Genomic DNA, 25,468 nt, shown 5'->3' with positions numbered 1-25,468 from the left:
GATATCGCTGGAGATAGCCTAAGGCCAGATATATATACGGGAGATAGCTCGGTGTGAGTCAACTCATAACAAGTGGGCCACGGAATTGCCTCCCTCCACGCCGGTTGGCTGCATTATTTTGGCGTGGTTTGGGTTCCCCCTCGCCCTTCACTCTCGCGCAGCTCCTCCCTGCCCCGGCAGCGCGCCTCCCCTGCCCGGGGCGGCATGGCGGGAGACGGGAGCGGCGCCGGGACCTACACAACAGACGAGGCGTTGTCGCGGCTCGGCTTCGGCCGGTTCCAGGCGCTCCTGCTCGGGTTCCTGGGCACCGGCTGGGTCGCGGAGGCCATGGAGGTCATGCTGCTGTCCTTCGTGGGGCCGTCCGTGAAGGAGGAGTGGGGTGTCTCCGGCGGGGCAGAGGGCCTCATCACCAGCGTCGCCTTCGCCGGCATGCTCCTCGGGGCGTGCGTCGGTGGCCTCGTCTCCGACAGATACGGCAGACGGTATGTTCAGAGCTTCAGTTTTCAGACTTTCAGTTCAGTAGTTCAGCAAAAATTCTTTCGGAGTAATACTGATTCAAGAAATTGGAAGAAAACGAATTTAAATTCATGCGATTAGTTTCAGTTTCGTTTTGTGATTCATGGGCATGTGGCAGAAGAAATAACCAAACAATTGCTGGTCCAACCACTTGGAACAAAAAATGAACTTGTCTGTGTTCTCTTTTCTTTTGCAGGGCTGGTTTTCTATTCACTGCAATCGTCAGTGGTGTACCTGGTTTTCTCTGCGCGTTCTCACCTAACTATGCCACCTTGCTGGCTTTGCGCTTCGTCGTTGGCCTTGGTCTGGGTGGCAGCCACGTGCTCCCTACTTGGTTCCTGGAGTTCGTCCCGGCTGAAAACAGAGGTTCCTGGATAGCTGCTTTTACTTGCTTCTGGACCCTTGGAACAATATTAGAGGCTCTACTTGCTTGGGTATTTTGCTTTCCATACTCGACTTCAGTTATTGTCAAATTATATGTTTTTGCCCAACTTGTTATTTCTATTTTTTCATTCATTTGGATCCTCCTAGCCATAGATGTCAAAGTTTGATTTTTATGTGATGTGCATCAGAATGTATGGCATGCCTTAGCTACATACAGAATATGCATATTTTGGAGCAATTCTTCATATACTGTTCAGAAGGTTCAACTTTATCAGTTAATGTTTTGAAGCAGTTCTTCATATACTATACCAAAAGCAGGAGTAATCAAAATCTCAATAAAATCTGAGTTAGCAACATTTTAAGCATCACTAAATCAGCCCTTTGATTGCCATTTAATGTTCCAAAACCTGTCTCATTGAGCAGGTAAATATTTGGCAGATACCTGGACAAAACCTACTAAAGCATGTAGGAAAATTTGTAGGAAAATCATTGAGCAGCTACTGTTTTTACTACTAGGAGCTGGAATTTCTAGCCAGCCTAAACAGTTGAAGGAGAGCATCGGCAACTCCAACATATGACAGTAGGCAGTCTTTTGAAAAGATGAACATCATCTTTTTGGAAAATAGAAATAAAGTGTTAATGACATTCGAGGAACAATCCCCTCGGTCAGTTATATCACAGCAACAGCTTCTGTTCTTATTGGTGTCGGCGTTACTCACATGCATAATATATACTGAATGCAGGCTATCATGCCAATACTTGGATGGCGATGGTTACTTGCATTTTCCTCCATGCCATGTTTCATCCTGCTTTTTTTCTCTAGTGTGATACCTGAATCACCAAGATACCTTTGCTCAAGAGGTAAAATAAGTGAAGCTATGCTTGTCCTGGAGAGAATGGCAAGAATGAATAACAGTGCTCTCCCTCCTGGCACTATAACCTCTGGACCAAAAAGGATCGAGGACAACTATGATTCGTCTGTTACGACACCTCTACTTATGACAGAAGACAATCTCGGACATGATGAGGACACAAGCACCAAATCCAGTTACAAAAATGCATTTCGAGCTTTTTGGTCACGTGATCTAATTGGGTCAACTCTTCTTCTTTGGCTTGTCCATTTTGCAAGTTATTTTGCCTATTATGGACTGGTATATCTAATCTCTGAACTAAGCAGTGGTAGGAGTCAACCTAACGATTCCACTGTTTACATAAATGTGTTGGTGACCAGTTTTGCAGGTAATATTGTGTTCTTAACAAAATTTAATCAGAATGATGAATGTTTCCTTCCGATTTTCAGTTGCTGCTGCTAGTTTGAGTTAAGATATGATCACTATTCTATCCTAGAAGAAACTTCTGATTTGCATGTTGTACATATTATTCCTTGCTTATTCTCTTGGCAAACGATTGTTGCTCTCATTTGGAATTTAGATTTACTGTTCTGGGAGCGTGTTATTATATATATCAAAAAATTCATATCCTTTAATCAAATAGTAGATAAAGCAAACAAGTAAACTGCAGCATATTTAGTAACTGCTGAACATGATTCTAGAGACAACATTTCCTGTTTTTTCTATCTTAATATGAATAATGCTGGCAATTTGCCAAAGAAAATAAAAAGGTTATACAATTATTGATTGTATTTAAAATTGTTTTTCTGTTAAAAAGTATTCAAATGCTACTCTCTAAGAATGATTAATTAAGTATTTTAATAGCTGAAGCCTTTGCTTTATTTATGGCAGAGTTTCCTGGTCTTCTTTTGGCAGCGCTACTGATTGACAGGATCGGTCGGAGAGTGACACTGGGAGGCATGATTCTGTTGTGTTGTGCCTTTATTGCACCGCTTTCTATACAGTTGAGAGAAGGTTTATCAATCATCCTTCTCTTCTGTGCACGCACTTGTGTTATGGGGGACTTTGCTGTTCTACATGTTTATTCCCCTGAGGTCATTGCCAAACACCACTAACTTCTGCATATTCATATTTTCGTATTGGTCTCCCTTTGATATGTTCCCCAGATTACATGATGTATATGTTACCTTATATGTTCATAACTACAAAAATGTAGTACTGATTTTAATATATCTAGTTAGGCCCATGATGATCCGTATTGATGCCTAAGAGTAGTTACATGAATAATGAAGCAGATCTAAGCAAAAAATTGTGTTAGATGAGCATCAAACGATTTAAATCAGTATTATCAGAAGATGCATATATTGTGAAACAGATAATGTAACCATTGGATACAATAGGTAACGTCTCATCCTATTTTTTCCGATAAACATCTCATTTAGTGTCAAACTTTGTGCAGATCTACCCTACATCTTGTCGCAACACCGGGGTTGGGTTTGCTAATTTCATTGGCCGAATTGGAAGCATCGTTGCTCCTCTCACGATAACTGCATTGCTAGAGAACCACCGCCAGAAAGAAGCCGTGCTTGTGATGGATCTGGCACTCTTTCTTGCAGGAGTGGCGTGTACTCTGTTTCCTCTTGAGACCAAGGGCCGTGAAATTCATTGATATTCCAGAATCAGATGTATATATCATCTCATTGGCATCGTTGTTACATTTCTTATACCATCAACTTTGTCAGGCCTGTATAGCCCCAGCTTTGACAACGGAGCTGCTGCCCGTATAGATAACTGTGGATAGAAATAGGCAAATCAAAGTTCTTCCTTTTATTTGCTCCTTTATATCACCTGCCTCAAGTCCCAAATTCGTATTGGAATATGTGAATACGTGTTCTCAAGTTGTACTTTCATATGTAGGCTACTTATATCTGAACATATTGTTGTAGCTGTATATAATTCGTGTACAGCTTACACTAAGTCTATTTTGTAATCGTCAAAATTGATGTTTTCTGTGGATCTGAAACGTGCTGCAAGTGCACTCTTCCCTTTTGAGATCAAGCCATCAAGAGCTTCCCCTGGTGTTCCATTAAGTTGGCTGTGATCCTGCACAACCACTAGATACACATGAGACTGAGAGGATAGCCTGTTTTTGTGAGTTCTCTGAGTTAGAATTGATCTGGTTGGAATTATCTCAGTTTAGAAAAATGATTTTTTTTCATAAGGAGATCATTGCAGAAGTGAACCAGCACATTTATTTCTTTTAGGCATGCCTTTCTTTATTAAGACCGATGAACGAGATGCTCAAGATCACAAAATACCAACCTAACATGCCAATAATCTAGCAGTGACGCCAATGACCCAATCTAAACTAAATATCCCTACCCAATTTGTATAGCTAGATATGCATGGAATTTCCGGACACCAATGCCTACACCAAGAACACGCCCAATCTCCAAACCTAACCTAACAAACACTTCCATTCCTGGCAAGACTCTACCAAACTGCCAAACAGCTAAATGCCCAGATACTCTCTGATGGGGCCTTCGAGCTGCTCCATGACGGCCTTCCATCCGGCCTGCGTTGGGTTGGTGGTGTCCCAGTAGAAGTACGTGTACGGTCTGTCGCACAGCGTGTACTGCAGGTTGCCTTCGCCGTCGACCTGCCCACAGAATCCGTTCTCGTCGATGCTCTCGCAGCACGGACACGCCTATGGTAGAACAGTTTCTCTGCGATGATCAAGTTCAGAAGATCACATTATCAGTGTGCGATTTTGGAAGAACCTTGGTTCATTTCACGTCGTAGGAGATGTAATTTTCACAAGCCAAGCTTTTTTTTACCGGTCTTGGGAGTGACGATGCTTTTGAAGACGGCGTTGAGGTCGAGCAGGAGGACCGAGTCGTCATCAGATCACGCAGCTTCTGCGTGAGATGCTTGTTGTGGACGCCCGTGATCTTGTCCTTCTCGCACCTGGCGTAGTTGTCCGCCCTGGTGTTCAAGGGCGCGCACCCTAGCGGGGGCAGCAGGTTCACCAGCACTATTCCGACGCCCAGGTCCTGAAGCTTCCTCACGCCGTCGACGATCCCGTCCGTCACGTTCGAGATGTACTGGGCGAACGCCATGATCGAGCAGCAGCAAGAGCACATAAGCTTCATCAGTTATCAGCGCACGCACGTACATCACATGCGTGCAAGGCTGGTCGAGAGACCATGGCTGTGTGCGCTCGGCTCACCAGGGGGTCCATGTCGGGCAGGTCGCTGGGGACGTCGGCGTAGTCGGCGCAGGACGCAATGGAGACGAGTGCGACCGACTGGCTGAGGTCCTTGCCGATGATCCTTTTCCGGAGCAGCCTCTTGAACTTCTTGATTTGCTTATCCAAGTTCCACCCCGGGAACACGCCGGAGCCGGAGTTGGCGAAGTTCACGCCGGAGGACAGGTCCACGCCGTCGTGCCGCCTCAGCCTCTCCGGCGGAGGGGCCTCCTTCTGCCCCAGGATAATCTTGGCTGCAAACGTACGGACGCCCAATAAATTTACATATAGTTGACCTACTACTGATGAGATGACAAAAGGAGCTACATTGATCTATCTGAGAGCTCACGTACCGAGGAAATCAGACTGAACCAAGCCGTCGGAGCAGCGGCCGGTCGGTTGTTGTCGTGGTCGGCGTCCGACATGCCGGAGGGCTCGTACCGTACCAGCCTCGCGTCTCCCATTTCAGATCCCCCTTGGGGAGGTTTCCGGCGTCGGCGAAGGAGTCGCCGAACACGAACAGCTTGTCGTACGACGGCTTGTCGGAGTCGTAGTCGTCGCCGTCGCCGTCGCAGCGGCACCGCCGGGACTCCACACCAGCGGCTGCGCGCGCGAAATGCCATAAAAACACACGTAAAAATTCCAGCAAGAGATCAGAGAAATGACGAGCACAAGAGATACGATCGAGCGATCGAAGCACAGGCGAAATGATAGTACCGATCGAAGCACAAGCGAAATGATATGATCGAGCGAAGAGGATATGTCCTTTGAGGTTTCAGAAGCCTTCGCATCGCAAAAGGTTCAGAATCTTTCGTGAAAGATTATGTCTATCTACTAAGAGATGTCTCTTTATGAAGGGTTCAAACTAATTGATCACTAATAAACTTAATTCTAACAAGAATCACAACAAGAGGTTGATCGATAGATCAGGGCTAGCTGTGTGTGAACTCAGCTCACCCGGTGCAGGTCGGCCGGATCGCTGGGGACGTCCGAGTAGTCCACGCCGGCGGAGATGGCGACGAGCGCGACGGACTGGCTGAGGTCGTATTTGTCGATGATCTTGTGCCGGAGCAGCCTCCTGAACACGTCGATCTGCGTGTCCAAGTTCCACCCCAGGAGCACGCCGGCACGGAGTTGGCGAAGTTCATGCCGGACGACAGGTCCACGCCGTCATGCCGCCTCACCCTTTCCACCGGAGGGGCCTCCTTCTGCCCCAGAATCTTGGCTGCAAAGCGCACGGCAAAGCGAGATGAGAATTTGTTTCCAAGTGTCGTACGAAACCACCTATAGCAGCGATCGAGCTACACTGATCTGAGAGCTAGCTTACGTACCGACGAAATCGGATTGGACAATGCCGTCGGAGCAGCGGCCGGTCGGCTTGTTGCCGTGGCGCGCGTCGGAGACGCCGCAGGGCTCGTACCAGCCCCGCGTACGACTGGTCGGAGCTTTCGACCCCGCCGCCGCGGCCGCTGCTGTCGTCGTCGTCGCAGTGGCACCGCCGGGACTCCACACCAGCGGCTGCGCGCGCGAAATGCGAAACAACGCACGCAAAGTTACGTAAAACTCCAGCAAGAGATCAATAATGATGAGCACAAGCGAAACGATATGATCGAGCGAAGAGGAAGGAAGGGAGCACCATTCAGGAGGAGGAAGGCGAAGCAGGCGGCGGCGAAGAGGGACTCCATGGTTGCTGCTCCCTGGCAACAAATCGACGATCACAATTGCAAGCAAGGTGGGTGTGAATGGAGGTGGCACCCAGCACACAACCTATTTATAGAGAGAAACGAAATGGATAGATATCTTCTAAACAGTGCGGGGCACAGCCTAACGGTGCCTAGTGCCTTGTTGGTTTGTTGCTACGCAACAGCAGCTCGATCCCAACAAACGCTACCGGCCGTGGGGAGGCCCCCCTCCTATATCTTCGGCAGCCTGCTCCGGTGATCAGCCCAGTTCGGCCCACCACGAAGGGATGGAGAAGCCTAGCAGGCCCATGCAATGTTTAGCTCGTTTTATTTAATTTATTTTTCTTTGCTAAAAATGTTTTAATTTATTTTTCATTTTTCAAATCTGTTTACATAATTATTCCAGACGGGCACCGGAGATGCCAAGACAAACGTAACAGGAAAAACAGAAACGGGGTCACCTCGCCGCTGCCACGCGCCACCCGCGCCGCTCGCCCACATCGAGTCCTCCGCCCCCCGCGCGGGCGCACCTCACTTCACTACCCCGGTCCACCACCCTCCGCCTCGCCTATCGCCGTCGCAGCCATGGTCTCCCTCCGCTTCCCCACCGCCGCCGTCCCCCGCCTCCCGCCGAAGCCGGTGCCCAACGGCGTCACCATCGCCGCCACGCTCGCTGCCGCGGCGGCGGCGGCGGCAGCAGCAGCGGCCAGCCTGACCCTCACGGCCAAATCCGCGGGGCGGCCGGTCCCGCTCCCCTCCCCTTCCGCCCCTCTCTGGGCCTCCCTCTCCCTGGCCGACGGGGCGGCCCCCGGCTCCGTGGAGCCCCGCACCGGCGCGGCATTCCCCACCGAGGACGCCGCCGGGCGCCGCCTCCTCGGCGTCGGCCTCCGGAAGACCAGCGTCCTCGGGCTCAAGTCCATCGACGTCTACGCGTTCGGTAATCCGCTGAAACTGACGCCATTGATCTCTCCGTCGGAAGAAAAGAGCTATAATAGAGAGGGGACTTTGAAATGTCGCTTTGCGTAGGCGTGTACGCGGATGGCAACGATTTGGAGCAGCAGCTGAAGGAGAAGTACCGGAAGTTCTCGGCCTCTGAACTGAAGGGAAGTGCTGAGCTGATCAACGACGTGCTAGGGCAGGACATTCAGATGACGGTCAGACTGCAGATTGTATACGGGAGGTTGAGCATTCGCTCGGTTCGCAGCGCGTTCGAGAAGAGTGTCGGAAGCAGGCTTCAGAAGTTTGGTGGACAGGACACCAAAGAGTTGCTTCAGAGGTAACTGTAATCTAGGTCCCTTTCGGTTGCGTCTTTGGGGGACAAATGCATAAATTTCTTCAAGACCTGTGTGTTGATGAGCTTTCTACAATGCTTTCTTTAACCCACACACTCTTATTTTACTTTGAATGGCATTGTTTAGTGTCACGATTGTCAAGTTTGTTTTTGGCTTAGTAACTGAAGAAATGGTCCACACATAATGCATTCAAGTTCATCTTGAATTCTTGATCATAAGACTCCACCATATCCATCTTAGCAAACCTTGAATGAGTTGTTTGGTTGTTTGGAGAACAGGAAATCTTGTAGGAAGTGTATTCCTCCAAATTCCACATTCCATTTTTTTCTCAAAAAAGTTCCCATTGCATTCATCCAGTACTAGGGAGGAACCTTTTATTTATGTCTTGTAAGCTTGTTAATGAGTTCGGAAAAATTAGTTTGTTGGTTAATTGTGATTCTTCTGCTGTATGAGACATTTCTGCTATCAATGATGGAGCACTGAATGCTGAATATAAAAGGTGAGGGGAAATATTAAAGAAAAAAGGTCCATGCCAATGTTACTTTTAAGGATTGCGAGGATGTTGGTACTTTACCATAAGCTCTGGTGTTCAGACTTAAGAAGCTCGTTAGATACTAAACTTGAGTTTTCAAATTTATGAAGTGTTACAGTGACATGAATTCCTTATTCTACTGAAAAACTAATGAGCTCTTTAGGAAAATGGTGCCATTATGTTACTTTGTTATTATCAAATATTCAAATTTCATAACCTATATACATAGTATTCATACTTTGATCTTCTGCAGTTTTGTTGCGCTTTTCAAGGATGAATACAAACTACCTAAGGGGTCTGTGATTGAGCTTTCCAGGGAATCAAACCATGTGCTTAAAATTAGCAGTAAGTTCATTTTATTCTTAATTTCCCCTTCTCTTTTGTTGATTTCAGTACTCAGGTGGAGTATTTATTTCGGTTGTCAAGGAAGATGCCTTTATGTTGCAATGAATATACATATACATGTTTCCCTTAACCGAGTATCTGGCAACATTCTTATACTTTTTTCACAAAGTGACAGAGTTGCGCATATGCTGAATCAAATAGACAAGCACTCACTGCAGGGAGATATTGTAGACAGTTCATACCCCTTTCCACAATTTAGGAGATCAGTCCTTATTTTTCTAAATGTTCAAAGGCTTCTGTAGAGGGAACTTCTGATTGATATTATGTTTCAAAGCATCTAAATGTTTAACTGCCCAATCTAATGAGAAGCTGTTGAACCAGCTACCATATTGCTCCACCTCCTTCATCCTCCACTCTTTCTCACACAAATGAGAGCTCCTGCTTCCACCGATGCCCCACTGGGCCTCTGCCCCAGTCACAGCTACCATCCAGCCTCCACCGCTCTCTCCCACGGCAGCTTCCTGCACCACCCTTCCTCCCGCCCTGGCCGTCCTCCTCTCTCAGCACCGCTGCCATCATGGCATCACCAGTCACCTACTGCACCCATAGCTTTGCATATTGCTTCAGAAAATGGCAAATACTAACATCAAACCTTGTCTCTTACAGCTCCGAAGGTCATTCTTGTTCATTGTTGTTAGAAGATATATCCCTTGTGTAATGGCATTTCTGTGCAGTGATATATTTGACTATGCCTATCTATTTCAACTGTTTATGAATTTCTAGCATTAACCTTGTTTTTTCTATGTGTACAGTTGAAGGCGAGGAAGTGGGGAGCATCCAGAGCAAACTCTTATGCAGGTCTATCTTAGATCTTTACATTGGAGATGACCCCTTTGACAAAAGTGCAAAGGATAACGTCCAGGAAAATATAGCTAGCATTCTTCAAAGTTAGAAGGGATGTTTGAGGTTAAATAGTCCTGGGAATTTTTCAGGGAACTCATATTTTTGTTCCAGCAGAACTCATTCTACAACCATGTATATCTGGCCCCAATGTTATTTTCTACTTGCTTATATATCTGGACTCAAGTTCCTTGCACAAAGGAGGCAGAATGAGATACTGCTGCACGACCCAAATACATCAGATAAGTCTGGGCATCCATGCCGGGTTAAATTTCGGTTGTTTAGATTACTGTTAGGTGTAGTGTATTATTCTAGCAACACCAAGTCTAAAACAGTGTAGGGTTGAATTCTGTTGTTCAGATTACTGGTAGTTGTTTACTTCGCTATCTCTATGCTGAGCTCGTGCAAGAATGCTTTGCTCTGACTCCAATGTGAAGTCTGGTCTGATCTCTGAACATGAGGCGCCCATGCAGTCATGCTGTGCTTGCTCTCTAGCATACTCTGCTGGCTGGCATAGCAACAAAATCCGTGGAAAACCTTCATCTGCCAGTAGCTGTCATCTGATGAGCACTGCCGAAGCTGACCAAGACCAACGATTTGAGCTGAGACTCGGGCCGTGCTATTTTTGGGCGGGCTTGGGCGGGCTACGGCACGGTCTTTTAGCATGATCTGAGCACGGCACAGCACGAAAAATTTTAGGTCATGCCGGCACAACACGAATACGAGAGCCGTACCGTGCCTAGGATCTTAACATGATGGATCATATGGCACGGTCCGCATTTTGGGCCGTGTTTGGGCGAGCACGGCACGAAAATAGCCTGTTAATCTGTGGGTAGCCAGTTGTTCTAATATCAATTAATTTATACTACTTTCTAGTTAACAACAGTTGAGTCATTCGAAAAAAAGATAATTTTTTATTTTATTTTCTATGTATAGCGACAAGCGACGAGTATTTAAATATACGAATATCCATGGAATGATAACCGCAGATATATTAAGGGCTGTGCTTAAGCTAACACGGTACGGAGACGTGCCAGCGTGCCGTGAACCGTGCTTGAACCTAGTATGAAGATTGCCGTGCCCGCCGTGAACCGTGCTTGGACGTATAAAGATTGCCGTGCCATTGCGGCACGGCACGACGTGCCTCACGTGCTTGCCGGCCCGGCCCAAGTCCGACCTCTACCAACGATGCTTCGCTGAAGATGACTTCCTCTAGCAGACAACCCGGGTTCCTTGCGGCGGACGCGCACCATGCGGATACGCATCCGGCGACACGGATTCGCAAAGCCTACCTCCCTCCCCACAACGGGATCGATTCCTTTGCGCCCAGGAGGCGGCCGGGGCCGGACGCCATCGTCACGCGGCTCGCGCCGTCCTCGTCGGTTCTCACTTCGCAGCGAGGTTTTCGGCCGTTCCTGGCGTGCACGAAATCTCCGCGCCGCTTGCTTTCTTTCCCCAGCCGGAGGATCGGACCGCGCAATCCCGGCGTCGCTGGCTGCCGCTCCTCGCCGAGGTCGCCGGCCGGCGGCAACACCGCCGCGTCTCGATCGGAAGGCAGCAGAATAGGCCACGTCAAGATAAATACGTACAGGATGTGTGAGGCATGCCTTGTGGGTGCGCGTGGAGGGGAAAAAACAAGGTGCATGGACGAGGTCGATTGCGGCGGTCGACCTCGTGTATAGAACCGGTCGGCTTCAACAAAGATATTATAGAGGTTGAAACTTGAAAGTGATCTCTGAGACAGTTAAAATAATATGAATCGGGGAAAAGATTAGTTATTTTTTGGCAGACGAGTCTGCTTGCATCCCTATATATATAGTACATGCTACATAAAGATCAAAGTTCAAATATCTGGTACAACAATATTATGTTTTAGTTTCTAGTTTTTTGAAGAAAAAGAAGAAGAAGAAGAAGAAGTTGCTCCTAACTCCGATCCATCCCTGAATTAAGGACCGTAGCTTTAGTATTTAGCTCAAGCAACCTGCAACCATGTAGGGTTTTTTTTCCCCCTCGTCAAGTTTCCTTTGTCCCCCCTCAAGAAAACGCCCACCCCTCAAGAAAAACTCTTCCTCATGAGTTAGCTTTGTCCCCCTCAAGAAGTAGAGCTCATACAGTAAGCAAGTCGCCTTCAACAGAGAAAGAGAAGGCCGTCCTTTATGCAATGCCTCGTCATAAAGATCAAGAAGGGGGAGTAACTAGTATAGCAATCATCTACCAGTTCCAATCATGCCATGCTAGTTTGAAATATAGGATGATAAATATTTCATCCAGCAGCCAATAAAAGATTTTCCTTTGTGCAAGTTGCCATCGACATGTGAAAAAACCGAAGTGAGAGTGTAGTAATACCGATCTCATACAACTCCTATACAATCAAGAGATCGATCAAAGAGCTCAAATCACTTAGTTAATTGTTAAATTATAAATTAGATCATGTTTAGATCATTTAGAGCATTTTAGCTCTGTTTAAAATTTTCTACAACTAAAATTTAGCATCTCAATTTTACCTCGTCCATGGATTCATCGCTGCAGTTTACCTGCATAAGTGAAAAATGACTCTTTTGCTTAGGAGGGGATGCTTGTGTCAGAGTGAGGGGATAAAGTTGGGGATATTTTGATTCTCAAAGAGCTAGTTCCCATTACAATTCAATAGTTGTTCTCTCCCAGTAAGTTTAGACATCTTTTCAAGTTTACTAAAGTTTAGAGATCCATTAGCCCTCTGTTTAGATGAGCTAGTATTAAACTTTAATCCTAAGATCCAAACAAGATTATAGAGTCCAAATTATTTGGTTGTTGTTTCAAAGTCGTGCTGATCCAATCATCTGCATCAGCAGGTGATTAGCGATGACACCTTTTTCTTGGAAGTGAAACATATTAAATCAGGTATCGGCAAACCGTTATGGATTTCCAGTTTGCTTTTTTTTTTGAAGTAATGAAGTTAGAAGTAGTAGTAGCTCATAACTCTACCCCAGAAATTAAGGGCCAGATTACTACTCGGTTGTTAGAACTCTCAAGCAACCACGTCAGTTTTCCCCCTCATCGGTTACGATCGTCCCCTTCAAGCAAACGCCTGCGAGGCCTGACGGGGTAAATCGTGAAACCCCGGGCACGTATAAATAACCGAAAGCTGTTCTCGCAAGCTTTTCCGGTTTTCCCCTCGCAGCTCGCGAAAAAACTCATCTTTTCAGGCGAAAGGTGCGATTCCTTTGCGCCCCGCGACTCGCCGAGCTCGTGCTCTCCGTCATCGCCGGGAGAAGAGGCGTTCCTGCATCCAAACGGGAAGAAGCAAACTCGCTCGCGCCCTTTTTTTCCGCGGTTCATATACCGGCTGCGGGCCGCGGCGGGCTCACACAACCACAGTGCCGCTGCTCAGATCTATGCAGGAGAGGGAGATAGAGGAACCCGGAGCCGCGCGCCGCGGGATGGGGCCCGCCATCGTCGCTGGCGAGGATAGGGGCTTGTCCGGTGAGTGAGTCGATCGCGCCTTGGAAGGGATCGCGTTGTTTGGTCGGCCCATTGTTCTTGCAGAGGGTTGGTTTAGTTGTTGATTTTTTTTCTTCTATATATCATCCCGGTTTGCTCATATTTCGACATCTGTGGGGTGGAATTTAATGGAAATCGCTGTTGCTGCTCAAGCTACCATGGAGTCACGAATGCGTGTCGTTGAGGTTTTCCAAGGAAGTTGGAACCTTTCGCGTTTTTTTATTTTTTAACTTACTAAGAAGTGGCGAATTGGCGACACGTAGTCGCTAATCCCCTTCTATTTTAGAACAAAAGCTTTTGTTGGATTTTTCCTGCTTGCGATTGAAACAAGCATTAGAACCGTTTTTATGTCTAGCGAAATTCCATGCTTGGTTTTGGTTTTATAATCTCGATTTGTGATTCAAGCATTGCATCGTTTAGAGCGCTTTTGAATGCTAAAATTGAGGTTTTTGTTCGATTTTAGTTCGTCTTGGGGGCAGGTGGCTTCCGAGAGGATTAGTTTTTCTTCGTTTTATCTTCCGACTGATTTTTCTTAACACGATTGGCATCTAGGATTATGATATGCTAATTTGTTTTTATTTTTTGTTGCCTAGTCCTTTTGGATTATGATTTCAATGCGTATTCAACTTTTCCATCGTGGAGTTCTTTTTGGACAGAATAGAAATTTCACTGCCCCCAAAGCCTCCCTTTCGAAAACTATGTTATGGAAAGTAGCTGCCAATTTTTTTATTTAGTTTCCTTGTGTAGCAGAACTTGGATAATTCCGATAAGTGAAACTGTGGTATAATAAGGTAACAAATTAGGAGTGTGTATATTTGAATATCCATACTACCTCACTATAGGATGAGATGAAACCAAAGATTTCCCAAACACTGTCAAACGAATAATGATGATATAAAACTGCAGTTTAGACCATGATCTAACCAATGCACTTTATATTTTCAGAGCTCCGGAGAAAACATAGTGCGGACCTCAAGAGACTAACAATGACGTCGCAACCATTTAAGACATCAGCATTCTTTTTGTTAGCCATTGCTCAGAGTTCGGGAAGAACATGGTCATCTGTTCTGAAGAAAGGTTCTTGGTTGAAAATTGTAGTTCTTTCGATTGTTGCTACCTGGGGTCTGCTATTGTTCACTGATGGCCCGCATGAAAAGGTATCTTCTTCCAAAGTTATTAGAACATCTGTTTTTCACATTATTTAGAACAGAGGTGCTAAAATATTAGCCAATGAATTGCGGTATGGTGTGAGCGTAACTAACAGAAAGTTATGCCATATCGTTGTGATATAAATATTTGAAACTGAATGATAAACCAAATTCTATTGTCTACTCTTTAGGTTTTTATATATATTTAGGGCTCTCCTGAGACTATCTGCGATTTAGCAAATGTGCTTGCATACTATTCAAGAGAATTTCATCTCCATTGATATAGCTTGTTCACATTAATGGTAGTTTGCTTCCAATATCTCCCATTGCAGTAGTATACATGGTCTCTTTTGCAGCTTGGATTAACATGATATCTTGTCATTGATGCAGCATGTACAGGAGCTACTTTGGTATGTCAGATTTGGACTGTGGTGGATCATACTAGGGGTCGCTTCATCCATTGGATTCGGTAACTGAAAATAGTTTCAGATTGGTGAAATTGTGTGGGGAGTTAATTAGTAAACTTAAATAAAACAAGGATTTCAGCTTACATGTAATTATTTTGCAGGGTCTGGTTTGCACACTTTCGTATTGTATTTAGCTCCCCATGTTGCCCTATTTACTATCAAAGCAGTTCAGTGTGGCAGGGTTGATTTAAAAAGTGCTCCTTATGACACGATTCTCCTTAAAAGGATGCCATCATGGTTGGACAAAGACTGTCTTGAGTTTGGACCCCCTATATATCAGGAAACAATTCCATTCAGCAAAATACTGCAGAAAGTTTATCTCGAAGCTGTTCTTTGGGGCATTGGAACTGCACTTGGAGAGCTTCCTCCATATTTTCTCTCAAGAGCAGGTTCCGTCCATACTGCTTTGCACTTACCACTTTGCTACTTTCCATAACATAGTTTGAATTATTTTCCATTAGATGCCTTTCCCTTTTCTTGTCTTTAGTTTTGTAGAAATAAACTATGATTTCTTCGGTCTTCCTATGAATATAGATGAAAAAGGGTTAACCATCTTATTAACTTATAGGAAAGTCTAAGACACCTACCACCAAGAAGTTGAAACCAGTCTGCTCATGGGGCTTATGAGTATTAAAGGAATAATGAGCCTGTATCTATCTAAAGAGTTTTGAAACTCTCTTGTTAGTAGGGTTATCAGGCTTGTAAGTTGACCACAACCATCCATGATACATAGTTATATTTAGTCTCAGTGTGATTATAAGATTATGCCATTCTTTGGAAACCATCAAATTGAATGATGCAGTCAGCAGATTTTGTTAAACTTATTTTATGTTGCTCATTCCTTTCATATAAATGAACCACAGCTACCATGTCAGGCTGCACAATAGACGAGTTACAGGATTTCAATGCTCCCGTTACAGAAGGCTTCCCATCCTTGACTTTACATCGGGCCAAGCAATGGATCTTGTCTCATTTTAGCTTCAGTATAATCTTGATACTTGCTTCGGTTAGTATCTTCTCTTTCACATTTCAAGTTTGTTCAGGTCATATTTCAGTAGGCTGCTTTTTCCCCTGATGCTGACTTGCCTTGCAGCACCTTGCCAGTTTAGGCTGTTAGGAAAAGGCCATGTAAAATTGTTGAGGAACTCATGTTCACACTAGATTACAATTGCTATAGAAATAGTACATTTTAAAATATATCCATGGCATGACTTATCGTTAAATATAACACGTGGAGAAACCTCTAAAATTTATTGTGCATGATCTTGCAGCAGTTATCTACTGTATTGAAACACTATTCCTTTTTTGTGAGACTATGACATGTGGGAAATCTCCATAACTCTTTCTTCTGTCAGGTGCCAAACCCTCTGTTTGATTTTGCTGGTATGCTGTGTGGACAATTTGGCGTACCTTTCTGGAAGTTTTTTCTAGCAACCTTGATTGGAAAGGCTATTATTAAAGTTTCTATCCAGGTTCGTCAAATTTGTTAGTACAATTATTATATATAGCATTCTTTTGTGTTTTGTAATCATAGTATTGTACAGATTTCGTCTCATCTTTGTTAAGCCAACTAACTCTATTTAACAAATTACTTTTGTAGATAACATCAGTGATTACTCTCTGCAACAACCAACTTCTTGATTTGGTGGAGAAATGGGTTATATGGGCATTTGGCTTTGTCCCTGGAGTGGCATCCGTCCTTCCCTCTTTAGTTGCCAAGCTGAAGACAGCCAAGGATAAGTTCTTATCAGCTCATGTTGCTGCATCAGCTTCTATTGCTGTGAAGGTATGAATTTCACTCCACTCTGGTAGTTACGGATATCCAACATTTACTGCAGCCTCGAGCTTTACTTGTTCCAATCTTTAAAGTGATCTGGCTATAGTCGTTGTGGCGGTAGTCATATTAAAAATTATCATTGGCCATGCAAATACAGACCATGGTAAATCTTACACTATGGAAAGTTGTTCTATAAGTGGTTACAAAACAAAGTTCTTGATCTGGGGACCAATTCTGGTGCTCATAATGGTTAAAAGGAAAAAAAAAGGAAATGCTTTATGTAGAACCATTTTTCATACAAGGCAACCACCATGCATTGATGAGCTTCCCATCTAGGTGATTTTAACAGTTGGGTCTTGAGAGTGAAATGGTTGTACGTGTAGCAGTACTAAAAAGATATATAATGAATTACTGATAATGATAAGGCATTTAACACTGAAGCTCCACTGATTTACTCTACCTATTTTACTAGCATATTGCCATCTTGGTTCTTCTTATCTAATTGTTTATAAATGTTCATATTGTTTGATCCATGTTTAGGGAAAGTGGAATCTGTCGTTCACATTGATCTGGAACACTGTCATGTGGCTCATGGCCATAAACTTCATTATCCAGATAGTTACTTCTACTGCACAGGGTTATCTCAGAACACAACAGGCTCTGGAGATCAGTAAAAAGTTGTTAGAGATCGAACTTTCTGCCTCTGAACCTTCTTCTGGCTAATCGAAATGATTCAGCCTGGGTATTCAATCTGATTTCTTCATTTGTGTGTATACTTGTATGAAGTTTAGTGAGGAAACTTGCATGAAGAATGTGTTAACTGATTTGGGAAATTCAAAGTATTGTCACCAACAGTCTGGTGCTACTATTCTTCAGGGAAGAGGCATTGATACATTGTACATAACCACCACACCAACAGTCTCCTGCACTATGCGGAGCACTACTAATTGCAGTATTTCATTCAAGAACCCGAAAAGAGAAAAATTTACCAGTGCTGATAATGTAATGCTACCCAGCTACAATTGTGGGCTTTGTACATAGCAACCAAGATATTAAGTGAAAAAGGAAGGAAAAAATATCAATTATATGAATTATGCTGATTTTCTCTCTGCATTGGCAATGATCTCTTGTAAATATCTGTATTTTCTACGTTGATCGTGACGAGACTATTTCTGTTCCTGTCAATGCCAACACAACATAACAGCTGGTTACTGGGGAAGTTGAATCTCTTATCAACTCCTCTCTGTCTCTGTCTCTGTCTCTCTCTCTCTCTCTCTCTTTTGTGATGTTGCAGTTGGCTGTTGGCATTGCTTGCATGCACCAGAGAGTCCAGCTCCTGACGCAACTTCACTGGACGGGTTTCCTTTAGTTCTCTGAAAAGTATGTTGGGGTTGGGCCATGTTAACATGTGATCAGAAGAACCGGTGAGGCAAAGGATGGGCAAGAGTTCTAGACTTCTAGATGGACCCTGATTTGGAGCCTGCTTCGACTATTTCTGGTTGATTGAAAGCTGTTACTTGCTGATTGAGCAAGTGCACTCAGTCCTCGCTCCTCTCCCATAGGGCATTAGGTCATTCATGTGGTACTAGTGTTTTTGCCCGGAAATGAACAGGTCGCTGTTGTTTGTGATTTGTGGTGTACATTGGGCTAGACAGCTAGGGATAAAAAACAAAATTGCCTATGTTGTACTGGAACTGCTCTCTGATTCACCCAACATGAACTGAACCTCCAACCACCAGTGTAGGGTTGTAGGCCTAGGCCTTAGCCCTTCTTGAGGTGGTCAGTAAACTGGGCAGCAGTGTCTATAACATGCCATATCACGTAGACACCACTTAATTAAGAGACTATAGTTTCCAATGCATAACTTGTAATTGTGGTTATAAAATAAATTCCTCCAATAACCGTTCTTCTCTCTCTACCAATTCCCTTCCTTCCTACTCTTTAATTTTGTATCTTGTATCTGCGATATCCGTATAGTGTAGTTTCTTAGACTTTGATTTTTTTGGCAAGAAACCATTTCTTGCATGAGATCTAGTTTCTTGATCTTTTCCTCTCTCTCCTCTTTAATTGCATTACCAAATCAGCAAAATATCATATATGGTATCATATTAAATGCTATGAAAACTATCCTAGTCGCTGCACCGGGACTACGATAAGGGTACTCCCAATCTTCCAACTCAGCTGGTTTCCATAGCATTAAATATGTTGCCGTGTAAGAAAAAGCTGAGGTGGCAGGAGAGGTAACGAGGAGAGAAGGAAAATATGAAGAAATCATATCTTATACAAGAAACCATGTCTACGCGAAAAACAAAAAAAAAGATGATAGGGGGAGAAAAGAGATAGAAGAGATATAATTGGATAACAATTTATTTTAAAGAAACTATGGAAGTTATAGTGTTTGTATAACATGGCGAGTATAGAAACTGCTTATACAAACTGCTTAGTGTCTTGGATCGGGACTGCCTGTCTTGGGTCGGGACTGCCTAAGAGGTTAGGCTGTGATTTGCATTACTTAAGGGGTAGGTCTGATGCAAAATATTAAAGTGCACTTTTAGTCTCTGATTTTTTATTCTTTTCAAAACAAAATCGCTCATTTTATGAAAAAAAGGAAATAAATGTTGCCGGAGTGCATACAACTGAAACCTGTACTACATTTAAAGCTCAATAGACTAGACCTGTGTATGAACGCCATTTACAATTGCTACTGTACAAGGTATACTACTGTATACAGGCAGTATCACCTGAGAAACAGATTTTACTGCACCAACTGATATGATAAATGATAAATGCAGTAATGCAAGGTCCCACGCCTGTTCTGGGCCCACACTATTTCCTACACACTGCCTACTGGTCTAGGGGATTGTCCCTTTTACCCTCCATTGTTGCTACAGTACCCATGCCGCTACTGAGGCGTAGCGTAGTATGATCCTAGCGTAGCGAACCTACCATCAGCTGAAGTGGAGGGAAGGGAAGAGTCCAAAGGCTGCCTGCCTGCCTGCATGACTGCAAGCTAGGAGAATATGATTCGTGCTCTATGAAACTACCCATCAGATCTGCAAATACAGTACCCGTACCAAACCATATTTTTGCAGTAGGTTACTAGGGATTCACGCCAAGATATAATACTGGTATATTTCTTTTTTTTCTTTTCGAAGAAAACGAATACACTGTACACGTAGGGTACAATGGTACATGAGAATATGAGATGATATCAATGAGCTTTACACAGCTGTATAGTATTATTTGTGCCTCTTTTGCAATGTTGGTATTCGGGGGGTAACATGCCAGGTATATTTTAATCTTTACAATAATACAGAGTCATCGTGGACAAATAATTAATATACTATACAAGTTAACAACTGCTCTCTGGAAGTACACTGATTCTATTAAAATTTAAGACGTTGTTAGGCACTAATGACAAGCCATTCTAGATCACTCTTTCCTCTTTCCTGCCACGCTACTCCTGTTAACTACTCTGAAGAGTCCAATCCAGTCCCTCTCAAACCATGGCAACTACCATAATACGCCTATACGATAGCCATTAACACGTACTTGTAAAGTAATCGATGTGGCTGGCGCTAATATAAAAAAAAACAGGTTGGCTGCAGGGAGAACAATTGTTTAATTAATGATGAGGATAATCCTGGCACATAAAGAAGTGCTAGGGCTTAAACAATCGTTATGTGTATGGAATGGCCGTGCATTAGCACCAGCATTATACAATACGGTTCAGATGTGTGCTCATGCATGGTAGCTATAATTGTAGTGGTCAAACAAAGGTTCCCAGGCTTGCACTTGCGCTAAATAATTGGGCCTACCACCAAGTATTTTGTACCTATTGGTAAACACATAAACAATATTATATCCATGGATCAGGCTAGTAGAATATTGGAAAATTTCATGTGGCACCAAGCTTGTGAGGATCAAGCTCTAGTGGAGGTGGCAGCAGCATTTGGTCTACTTGTCCATGTCAATGTGGGGTTTGAGAAAAATTTTAACCTTGAAACATGATCCCAGATATAATAAAACCTTGGGCCCAATAAAGTAAGCACAAAGAACACAAAAGACTAGAACCAATTCACATCGAGTTGCCTACCACAGCATTAGTTTAATTATTGGGGGCGGTATGCTAAAGAAACTGGACAAGAAAGAGCCTTTCAAGCATTGGGCATCTCTTTTCTTGAACCTCATTATCATGTTTTCAGCCTTTCAGGCCTTTTTTAGTCCCTGTTCTCTCACTTGCCCTATAGGATGCAGCTGAGTAGCACTAGGGCATCTCAAAATAACACAAGGTGCAATAATATAACCAACTAAATGTATACATCAAGCAGATATGGTGATCTGTGGGAAATGTGTTTGATTGATATCGTCTTTATGAGTATAGCTAGGGTGAGTTTGAGTAGGCTTCACATCAACTTATACATGTCAATAATAATATAGTCACAACTCGTCAGCCCGGTTCACGTCAATCCTAAACAAAATTAGCTAATCATTCCGATGGAACGGAGTCATCTTCAACATAAATAGAGCGAGTAATCATATTGCAAATGTAAGGTAAAACAATAATATCAATGGTGACATTTTACAAATAAAGAAGCAAATATTCCTGCCTCAGCTTTGAGCTTGACAATGAAATTTCAATGTTACCAATGGTATAGTGTTGGTGGCAACGATAAATTCTTTTAAAAATGCGAAATATTGAAGATGGTGACAGTTTGGACAAACTTGATCTGCGGTATATCTGAGTTATATATATAAATAGTTCTGACTTAGCTAAAAGAGCTTATTTTGAATGCAGAGGATTATTATGCATGGTTGAATTTCTATCCAGAAGCAGGTAGTCTAGTTTGGAGTAAAAAAAGTGAGAGAGGAGAGACAGTTAGGCTGGTCCAACTTTCAAAAAGTAGATTCTGTGTGATAATCATCAAGACCAATTCTTCAACCTCATTTCCCAGGTTTGAAGCAATGAGCATCATCATCGTCATCATTACTCCATTAGCCAATCTCTTGGACGACTATTTTTTTTCCATTATCTTTTACTCCTTTTTCTATGGTTGATTGTCCACTTATTTTACAAAATACTAATAAATCTACTTACAGAAAAGTTACTACCTACTAGAAGTAGCTTGAGTAGTTGAGTTACACGTACACTCTTCCTTCTGTACTTTATTTAAAAAAACAATGGCCTATGCACCACCAAAAAAATTACCAAAAAGGTTAATAAAAGTAGCATGTAATTCTCAGTCTGCTAAGTACAATCAACTGTTATTCAGCTCTACTTCAAGCCTAATATGATATATGACTATTTACCATGCATTTTAGTAATCCTTCAAAAGTTCAATTTTTTTCATGTATATCACTGGTGTATATCGAGTTGATGAATATATATTTGTTTACCGATGTTATATTAATACCTAAGGCATTCAATAAAAGCTGGTTATGAGAACATAGCAATATATATCTATGGATATTCATGTGTTCAGAAAATCATATGGGCATGCATGTGCATGCGAGTTATTAGATGTTATTATTTCAACAATGGATGTTAATTCCCATGGCAATCTAGTGTATATGAGAGACTACGAAGGGCTCATGACAAATTCACCGAATAATCCTTTTAACAGAAAAGAAAAATGGTGGTGAAATTTCCCAAAACCTTTACAATGCATTTTGCTAGAGGCTAAATGGCAAGGTGGCTAGCAGCCTGCCCTGATGATCTAGTCCCTTCAATTCTCATCAGATGGCTTTGGATGGTTTGCCCAAGTATGTATATCCATGTGCAGTTCCCATTTAAAAATACTGTAAAGCTAGTGCTACATCTGAACTGGACACTATGGAGAATCCAGATGGTATTTCTCGGGTACGGATCCAAGCGATCGAGATTTTATACTAGCAGAGGCCTAGTGGAATTGGCAACCATATATTTTTTATGTGGAATCATTGTACCATTAGTCTCTGGTTAGACATGATCGTACAGCAGAGGCGTGCCTCAAATATTTTAAGTGACATGATAGTACAGTAGAAATTTTATTTAGACAAAGGAGTAGAGAGGCGTATCCTTTTATCTATCTAGTGATACAAGGCATTATCAAGTATTGTATCCCTATCCATCCGATTATTATATAGTCACTTCCTTGATATCTTATCGACCGATTAGCGATTACTGTCCGTGAAATGGACAAAGACGGTTCTAGATTTCTAGTACTTTATTGATAGAATGAAAAGATTTTCCTTTAATTGCTTCGAGAGGACTAGTCAAGTCAACTAACTTAGCATCTTGAACTATGTAACTAGCTTTTGAATAGATGGGCATGCAGCACTTCTCTTAGAAAAATAAAATATGTTGTTAGCATCTAAGCTAGTGCAGATGCTCAAATTCATGGGGGCATATACATATGTGATGATATTTTTAGTGACTGAACGACAACTTGTTTCTTAAAAGTTTATTTAAGTTCTATGGCTCCATTAAAAATTATAAACAGAGAAATGAATTTGTATAGGTGTGTACAGAATTTCATTGAAATTCGTACTTGTTTTTTCTATTATATCCAGACAATGTACAAGTTTTTATTTTTATTACAATTTATTAGCTAGATAAGAAATGGACGATGAGTGAAACAAGCAGGAGCCTTTGATATGCTCTGAAAAATAAGATGAGACAAACAAACATCGTTTAAGAAAAAGAATGGAAAAGATGACCGTGAGAAAAGGGCAAAAAGAGTAAGAGGACAAATGAATGTTTTGCTTTTCCGAGAAAAAGGGCATGCTTTGTCCTAAAGTCTAATCTCCATCAAGAGCAAACAGGGGGAAAAAAATGAATGGCGCGAATAGAGAAGAGGTGAAAGAAGCCATCCAAAAAAGCCCTAGGATCAATCCACTATTTGCCATTTGAGCTTGGGTGCATACAACCTGCTGGAAAATCACAAAGTGTGACATTTCCCCCATGAACTATATGTACAGCCTGGAAAATCACAAAAGAGATACTTTCTGCATGAGCTGTATCCGTAAGTGATATGCCCCCAACTGTACACTAAGTTAGGCATGCTAAGAGCTAGCTTGGACATCTAACAGAAGCGAAAGGAATGTGGGCCCACCAAAGACACACGCAGGGAAAAAGGGGCAAAGTAGTGACTGATGTAGGAAGGGACAAAACAAGCTGCATACATGAGAGCATAGAAAACAAGCCATATGCATCATCACCTTTGGTCATTGCTTAGGCCCCATGTGTGGTCGGATAATTAAGGAGCGTGCATTATCCTAATGTGTGGCTTTGCTTGCCCCCTTTTTGATCTGCCTGTGAGTGTGTGCTCAGGTCATCACCCTACTCAAATGATGTGCATGCTATTAGGTTGGACCCAGCGATCAAGGGGCCGTTCGTGAATGGACCTGCAACATGCAGGCAAGATAATTTATCCTGGAGATGCGTATGTATCCTTGTCATGTGCCATGAGGCAGCTCGCCATTTGGGTTACATGCATGCTTGAGAAATGGGCCTCGTAGCAAGGGTGCGGACCACAAACTTGTCTAGATCTACGCAGGATTATGTGGGTGTCGATACTGATACCAACTTCCGCATGCATTTGATATTTTGGGAGATTCGTCATGCTTGATTTGCCATGTTGACATGTAATTCCAGTATCAAGAAAAGTGTATAGTTAGTGCATGACTAATGGGACAATAAGATAATGTTTGGTTGCCGATGAAAAAATTGAGAGAACATATGTATTTATCCAGTATTCTTCGGTCATGATATTCAATCAGTTTACCATTCAGAGAATAGTTGTTAGATGAACAACAACTCCCCATACTTAGTCCGACTCAAACCCTACGCAAGAAAACTCAGTTTGCTTTCTCCCTCTCTTTGGTTTATTCTACCAGATAGCAGTCTCCAAGGGTACTTTTTAAAACTTTCTTCTGCTTTGCAGTGCTGGTTGGTTAAAAAAAATTCCTGCGACGGCTACATGCTTAGGTAATCAGTGAGAGTTCACTTGCCCAAGCAAAACTAATCATTTAATCAATCCGAGAAGGGGTCCACCTGCATGCGCCTTTGGGCGCGTTCGAGAGACCACCACCGGAGGAAGTCGCCTACACGTAAGAGCATGAGCATGGATGGGCCTTAAGGCAAATCACAATGAGGGTTTCATATTCATGTTTCCAAAAATACCACATTAATTTTGTAGAAGGATGAAATACCCTCTCTCAATAGAAAGTTTCATCTCACTATTTCATATGCCAACGTACTACTTAAATGCTGCAAATAGATAACCAATAGGATTTACTCAATTGTGTGAAGATGAAACAAAACACTCTCAATGGAGGTTTCACACAGTTTCCAAGTTTTTGAAAATGGGTTAACATAGTTTCATCCTCATAAAACTCCATGAAACTCTTACTTCTTAAATGATGTGCCATGTCATCCAAATTGCTGATGTGGCAGGCTAATTAATGTCATAAAACACCCCATAAAACTTCCATTGGGATTAGCCTTAACACAAGTGGATCCCAATAAACAATCGGCCAGGGCGAGCGCATCAAGGGCGCTGTCCCTTTAATTAATACGCGCGATTATTTTTATATATTTGTAAAAGAAAGTTGGGGACGATAGCAACGGCGCCCGGAGAAGACGAGGACCAGCCAAGCATCGTGCAAGAAACAGCTAGAAGCTGCTGCTCGCTTTCTTTCCCTCCCCCGCGTTATAAAAGCGAGGCACTTGCGTGGTGCGTTTCTTGGTGGGCTTCTTCCTCCACCGAGGCCGGCGGAGCTGCTGGCCTCGAGTGTGTGGGTAGTGTGTCGTCCCGGCCGACGGCTAAGATGGCCGTTGCTCCTGGGGTGCGCTGGCCGGAGAAG

At 43.2% G+C, this 25,468-nt stretch overlaps 4 protein-coding genes across 5 annotated transcripts; 3 read left to right on the top strand and 1 right to left on the bottom strand.

The window, feature by feature from the left end:
- The first annotated feature begins 106 nt into the window (after positions 1-106).
- LOC112883129 (organic cation/carnitine transporter 7-like) lies at positions 107-3,769 on the top strand. The gene is made up of 5 exons (XM_025948362.1): positions 107-482; positions 713-950; positions 1,644-2,139; positions 2,643-2,845; positions 3,211-3,769. Exons 1-5 carry the CDS (start codon positions 205-207, stop codon positions 3,418-3,420), a joined length of 1,425 nt encoding a protein of 474 aa, XP_025804147.1. The 5' UTR covers positions 107-204; the 3' UTR covers positions 3,421-3,769.
- A 494-nt stretch (positions 3,770-4,263) lies between these two features.
- LOC112881282 (GDSL esterase/lipase At5g03610-like) lies at positions 4,264-6,683 on the bottom strand. The gene is made up of 7 exons (XM_025945959.1): positions 6,635-6,683; positions 6,419-6,516; positions 5,979-6,090; positions 5,440-5,601; positions 4,981-5,252; positions 4,589-4,855; positions 4,264-4,458 (listed from the first exon to the last, which is right to left on the bottom strand). Exons 1-7 carry the CDS (start codon positions 6,681-6,683, stop codon positions 4,264-4,266), a joined length of 1,155 nt encoding a protein of 384 aa, XP_025801744.1.
- Positions 6,684-7,129: 446 nt separating this feature from the next.
- Positions 7,130-9,983, top strand: LOC112882497 (fatty-acid-binding protein 1). Its single transcript, XM_025947573.1, has 4 exons — positions 7,130-7,617; positions 7,707-7,956; positions 8,758-8,849; positions 9,662-9,983. Exons 1-4 carry the CDS (start codon positions 7,266-7,268, stop codon positions 9,799-9,801), a joined length of 834 nt encoding a protein of 277 aa, XP_025803358.1. The 5' UTR covers positions 7,130-7,265; the 3' UTR covers positions 9,802-9,983.
- A 2,881-nt stretch (positions 9,984-12,864) lies between these two features.
- LOC112883425 (vacuole membrane protein KMS1-like) lies at positions 12,865-17,706 on the top strand. 2 transcript variants are annotated; one of them, XM_025948720.1, is made up of 8 exons: positions 12,865-13,211; positions 14,175-14,386; positions 14,768-14,846; positions 14,946-15,233; positions 15,720-15,850; positions 16,200-16,316; positions 16,445-16,630; positions 17,162-17,706. In XM_025948720.1, exons 1-8 carry the CDS (start codon positions 13,124-13,126, stop codon positions 17,342-17,344), a joined length of 1,284 nt encoding a protein of 427 aa, XP_025804505.1. In that variant the 5' UTR covers positions 12,865-13,123; the 3' UTR covers positions 17,345-17,706. The 2 variants fall into 2 exon arrangements, with proteins under 2 accessions (XP_025804505.1, XP_025804504.1); XM_025948719.1 differs by having other exon boundaries at positions 12,867-13,211; positions 15,708-15,850.
- The last annotated feature ends 7,762 nt before the right edge of the window (positions 17,707-25,468 follow it).

Source organism: Panicum hallii, chromosome 2, assembly GCF_002211085.1.
Source record: "Panicum hallii strain FIL2 chromosome 2, PHallii_v3.1, whole genome shotgun sequence".
Taxonomy (NCBI): Eukaryota; Viridiplantae; Streptophyta; class Magnoliopsida; order Poales; family Poaceae; genus Panicum; species Panicum hallii.
Note: the sequence above shows the minus strand (reverse complement) of the source record. Positions and strands in the feature narration are given on the sequence as shown.

Excerpts from the sequence above, each read along its gene's own strand:
- LOC112883129 (XM_025948362.1), top strand. The coding sequence starts at position 205 with ATGGCGGGAGACGGGAGCGGCGCCGGGACCTACACAACAGACGAGGCG. Across the intron at positions 951-1,643 it reads TAGAGGCTCTACTTGCTTGG|GCTATCATGCCAATACTTGG; the intron begins GTATTTTGCTTT and ends TACTGAATGCAG. Across the intron at positions 2,140-2,642 it reads GTTGGTGACCAGTTTTGCAG|AGTTTCCTGGTCTTCTTTTG; the intron begins GTAATATTGTGT and ends TATTTATGGCAG.
- LOC112881282 (XM_025945959.1), bottom strand. The coding sequence starts at position 6,683 with ATGGAGTCCCTCTTCGCCGCCGCCTGCTTCGCCTTCCTCCTCCTGAAT. Across the intron at positions 6,517-6,634 it reads CGCCTTCCTCCTCCTGAATG|CCGCTGGTGTGGAGTCCCGG; the intron begins GTGCTCCCTTCC and ends TCGCGCGCGCAG. Across the intron at positions 6,091-6,418 it reads ACCAGTCGTACGCGGGGCTG|ATCGACGTGTTCAGGAGGCT; the intron begins GTACGAGCCCTG and ends TTGGACACGCAG.
- LOC112882497 (XM_025947573.1), top strand. The coding sequence starts at position 7,266 with ATGGTCTCCCTCCGCTTCCCCACCGCCGCCGTCCCCCGCCTCCCGCCG. Across the intron at positions 7,618-7,706 it reads CATCGACGTCTACGCGTTCG|GCGTGTACGCGGATGGCAAC; the intron begins GTAATCCGCTGA and ends CGCTTTGCGTAG. Across the intron at positions 8,850-9,661 it reads CCATGTGCTTAAAATTAGCA|TTGAAGGCGAGGAAGTGGGG; the intron begins GTAAGTTCATTT and ends CTATGTGTACAG.
- LOC112883425 (XM_025948719.1), top strand. The coding sequence starts at position 13,124 with ATGCAGGAGAGGGAGATAGAGGAACCCGGAGCCGCGCGCCGCGGGATG. Across the intron at positions 14,387-14,767 it reads CTGATGGCCCGCATGAAAAG|CATGTACAGGAGCTACTTTG; the intron begins GTATCTTCTTCC and ends TCATTGATGCAG. Across the intron at positions 15,851-16,199 it reads TAATCTTGATACTTGCTTCG|GTGCCAAACCCTCTGTTTGA; the intron begins GTTAGTATCTTC and ends TTCTTCTGTCAG.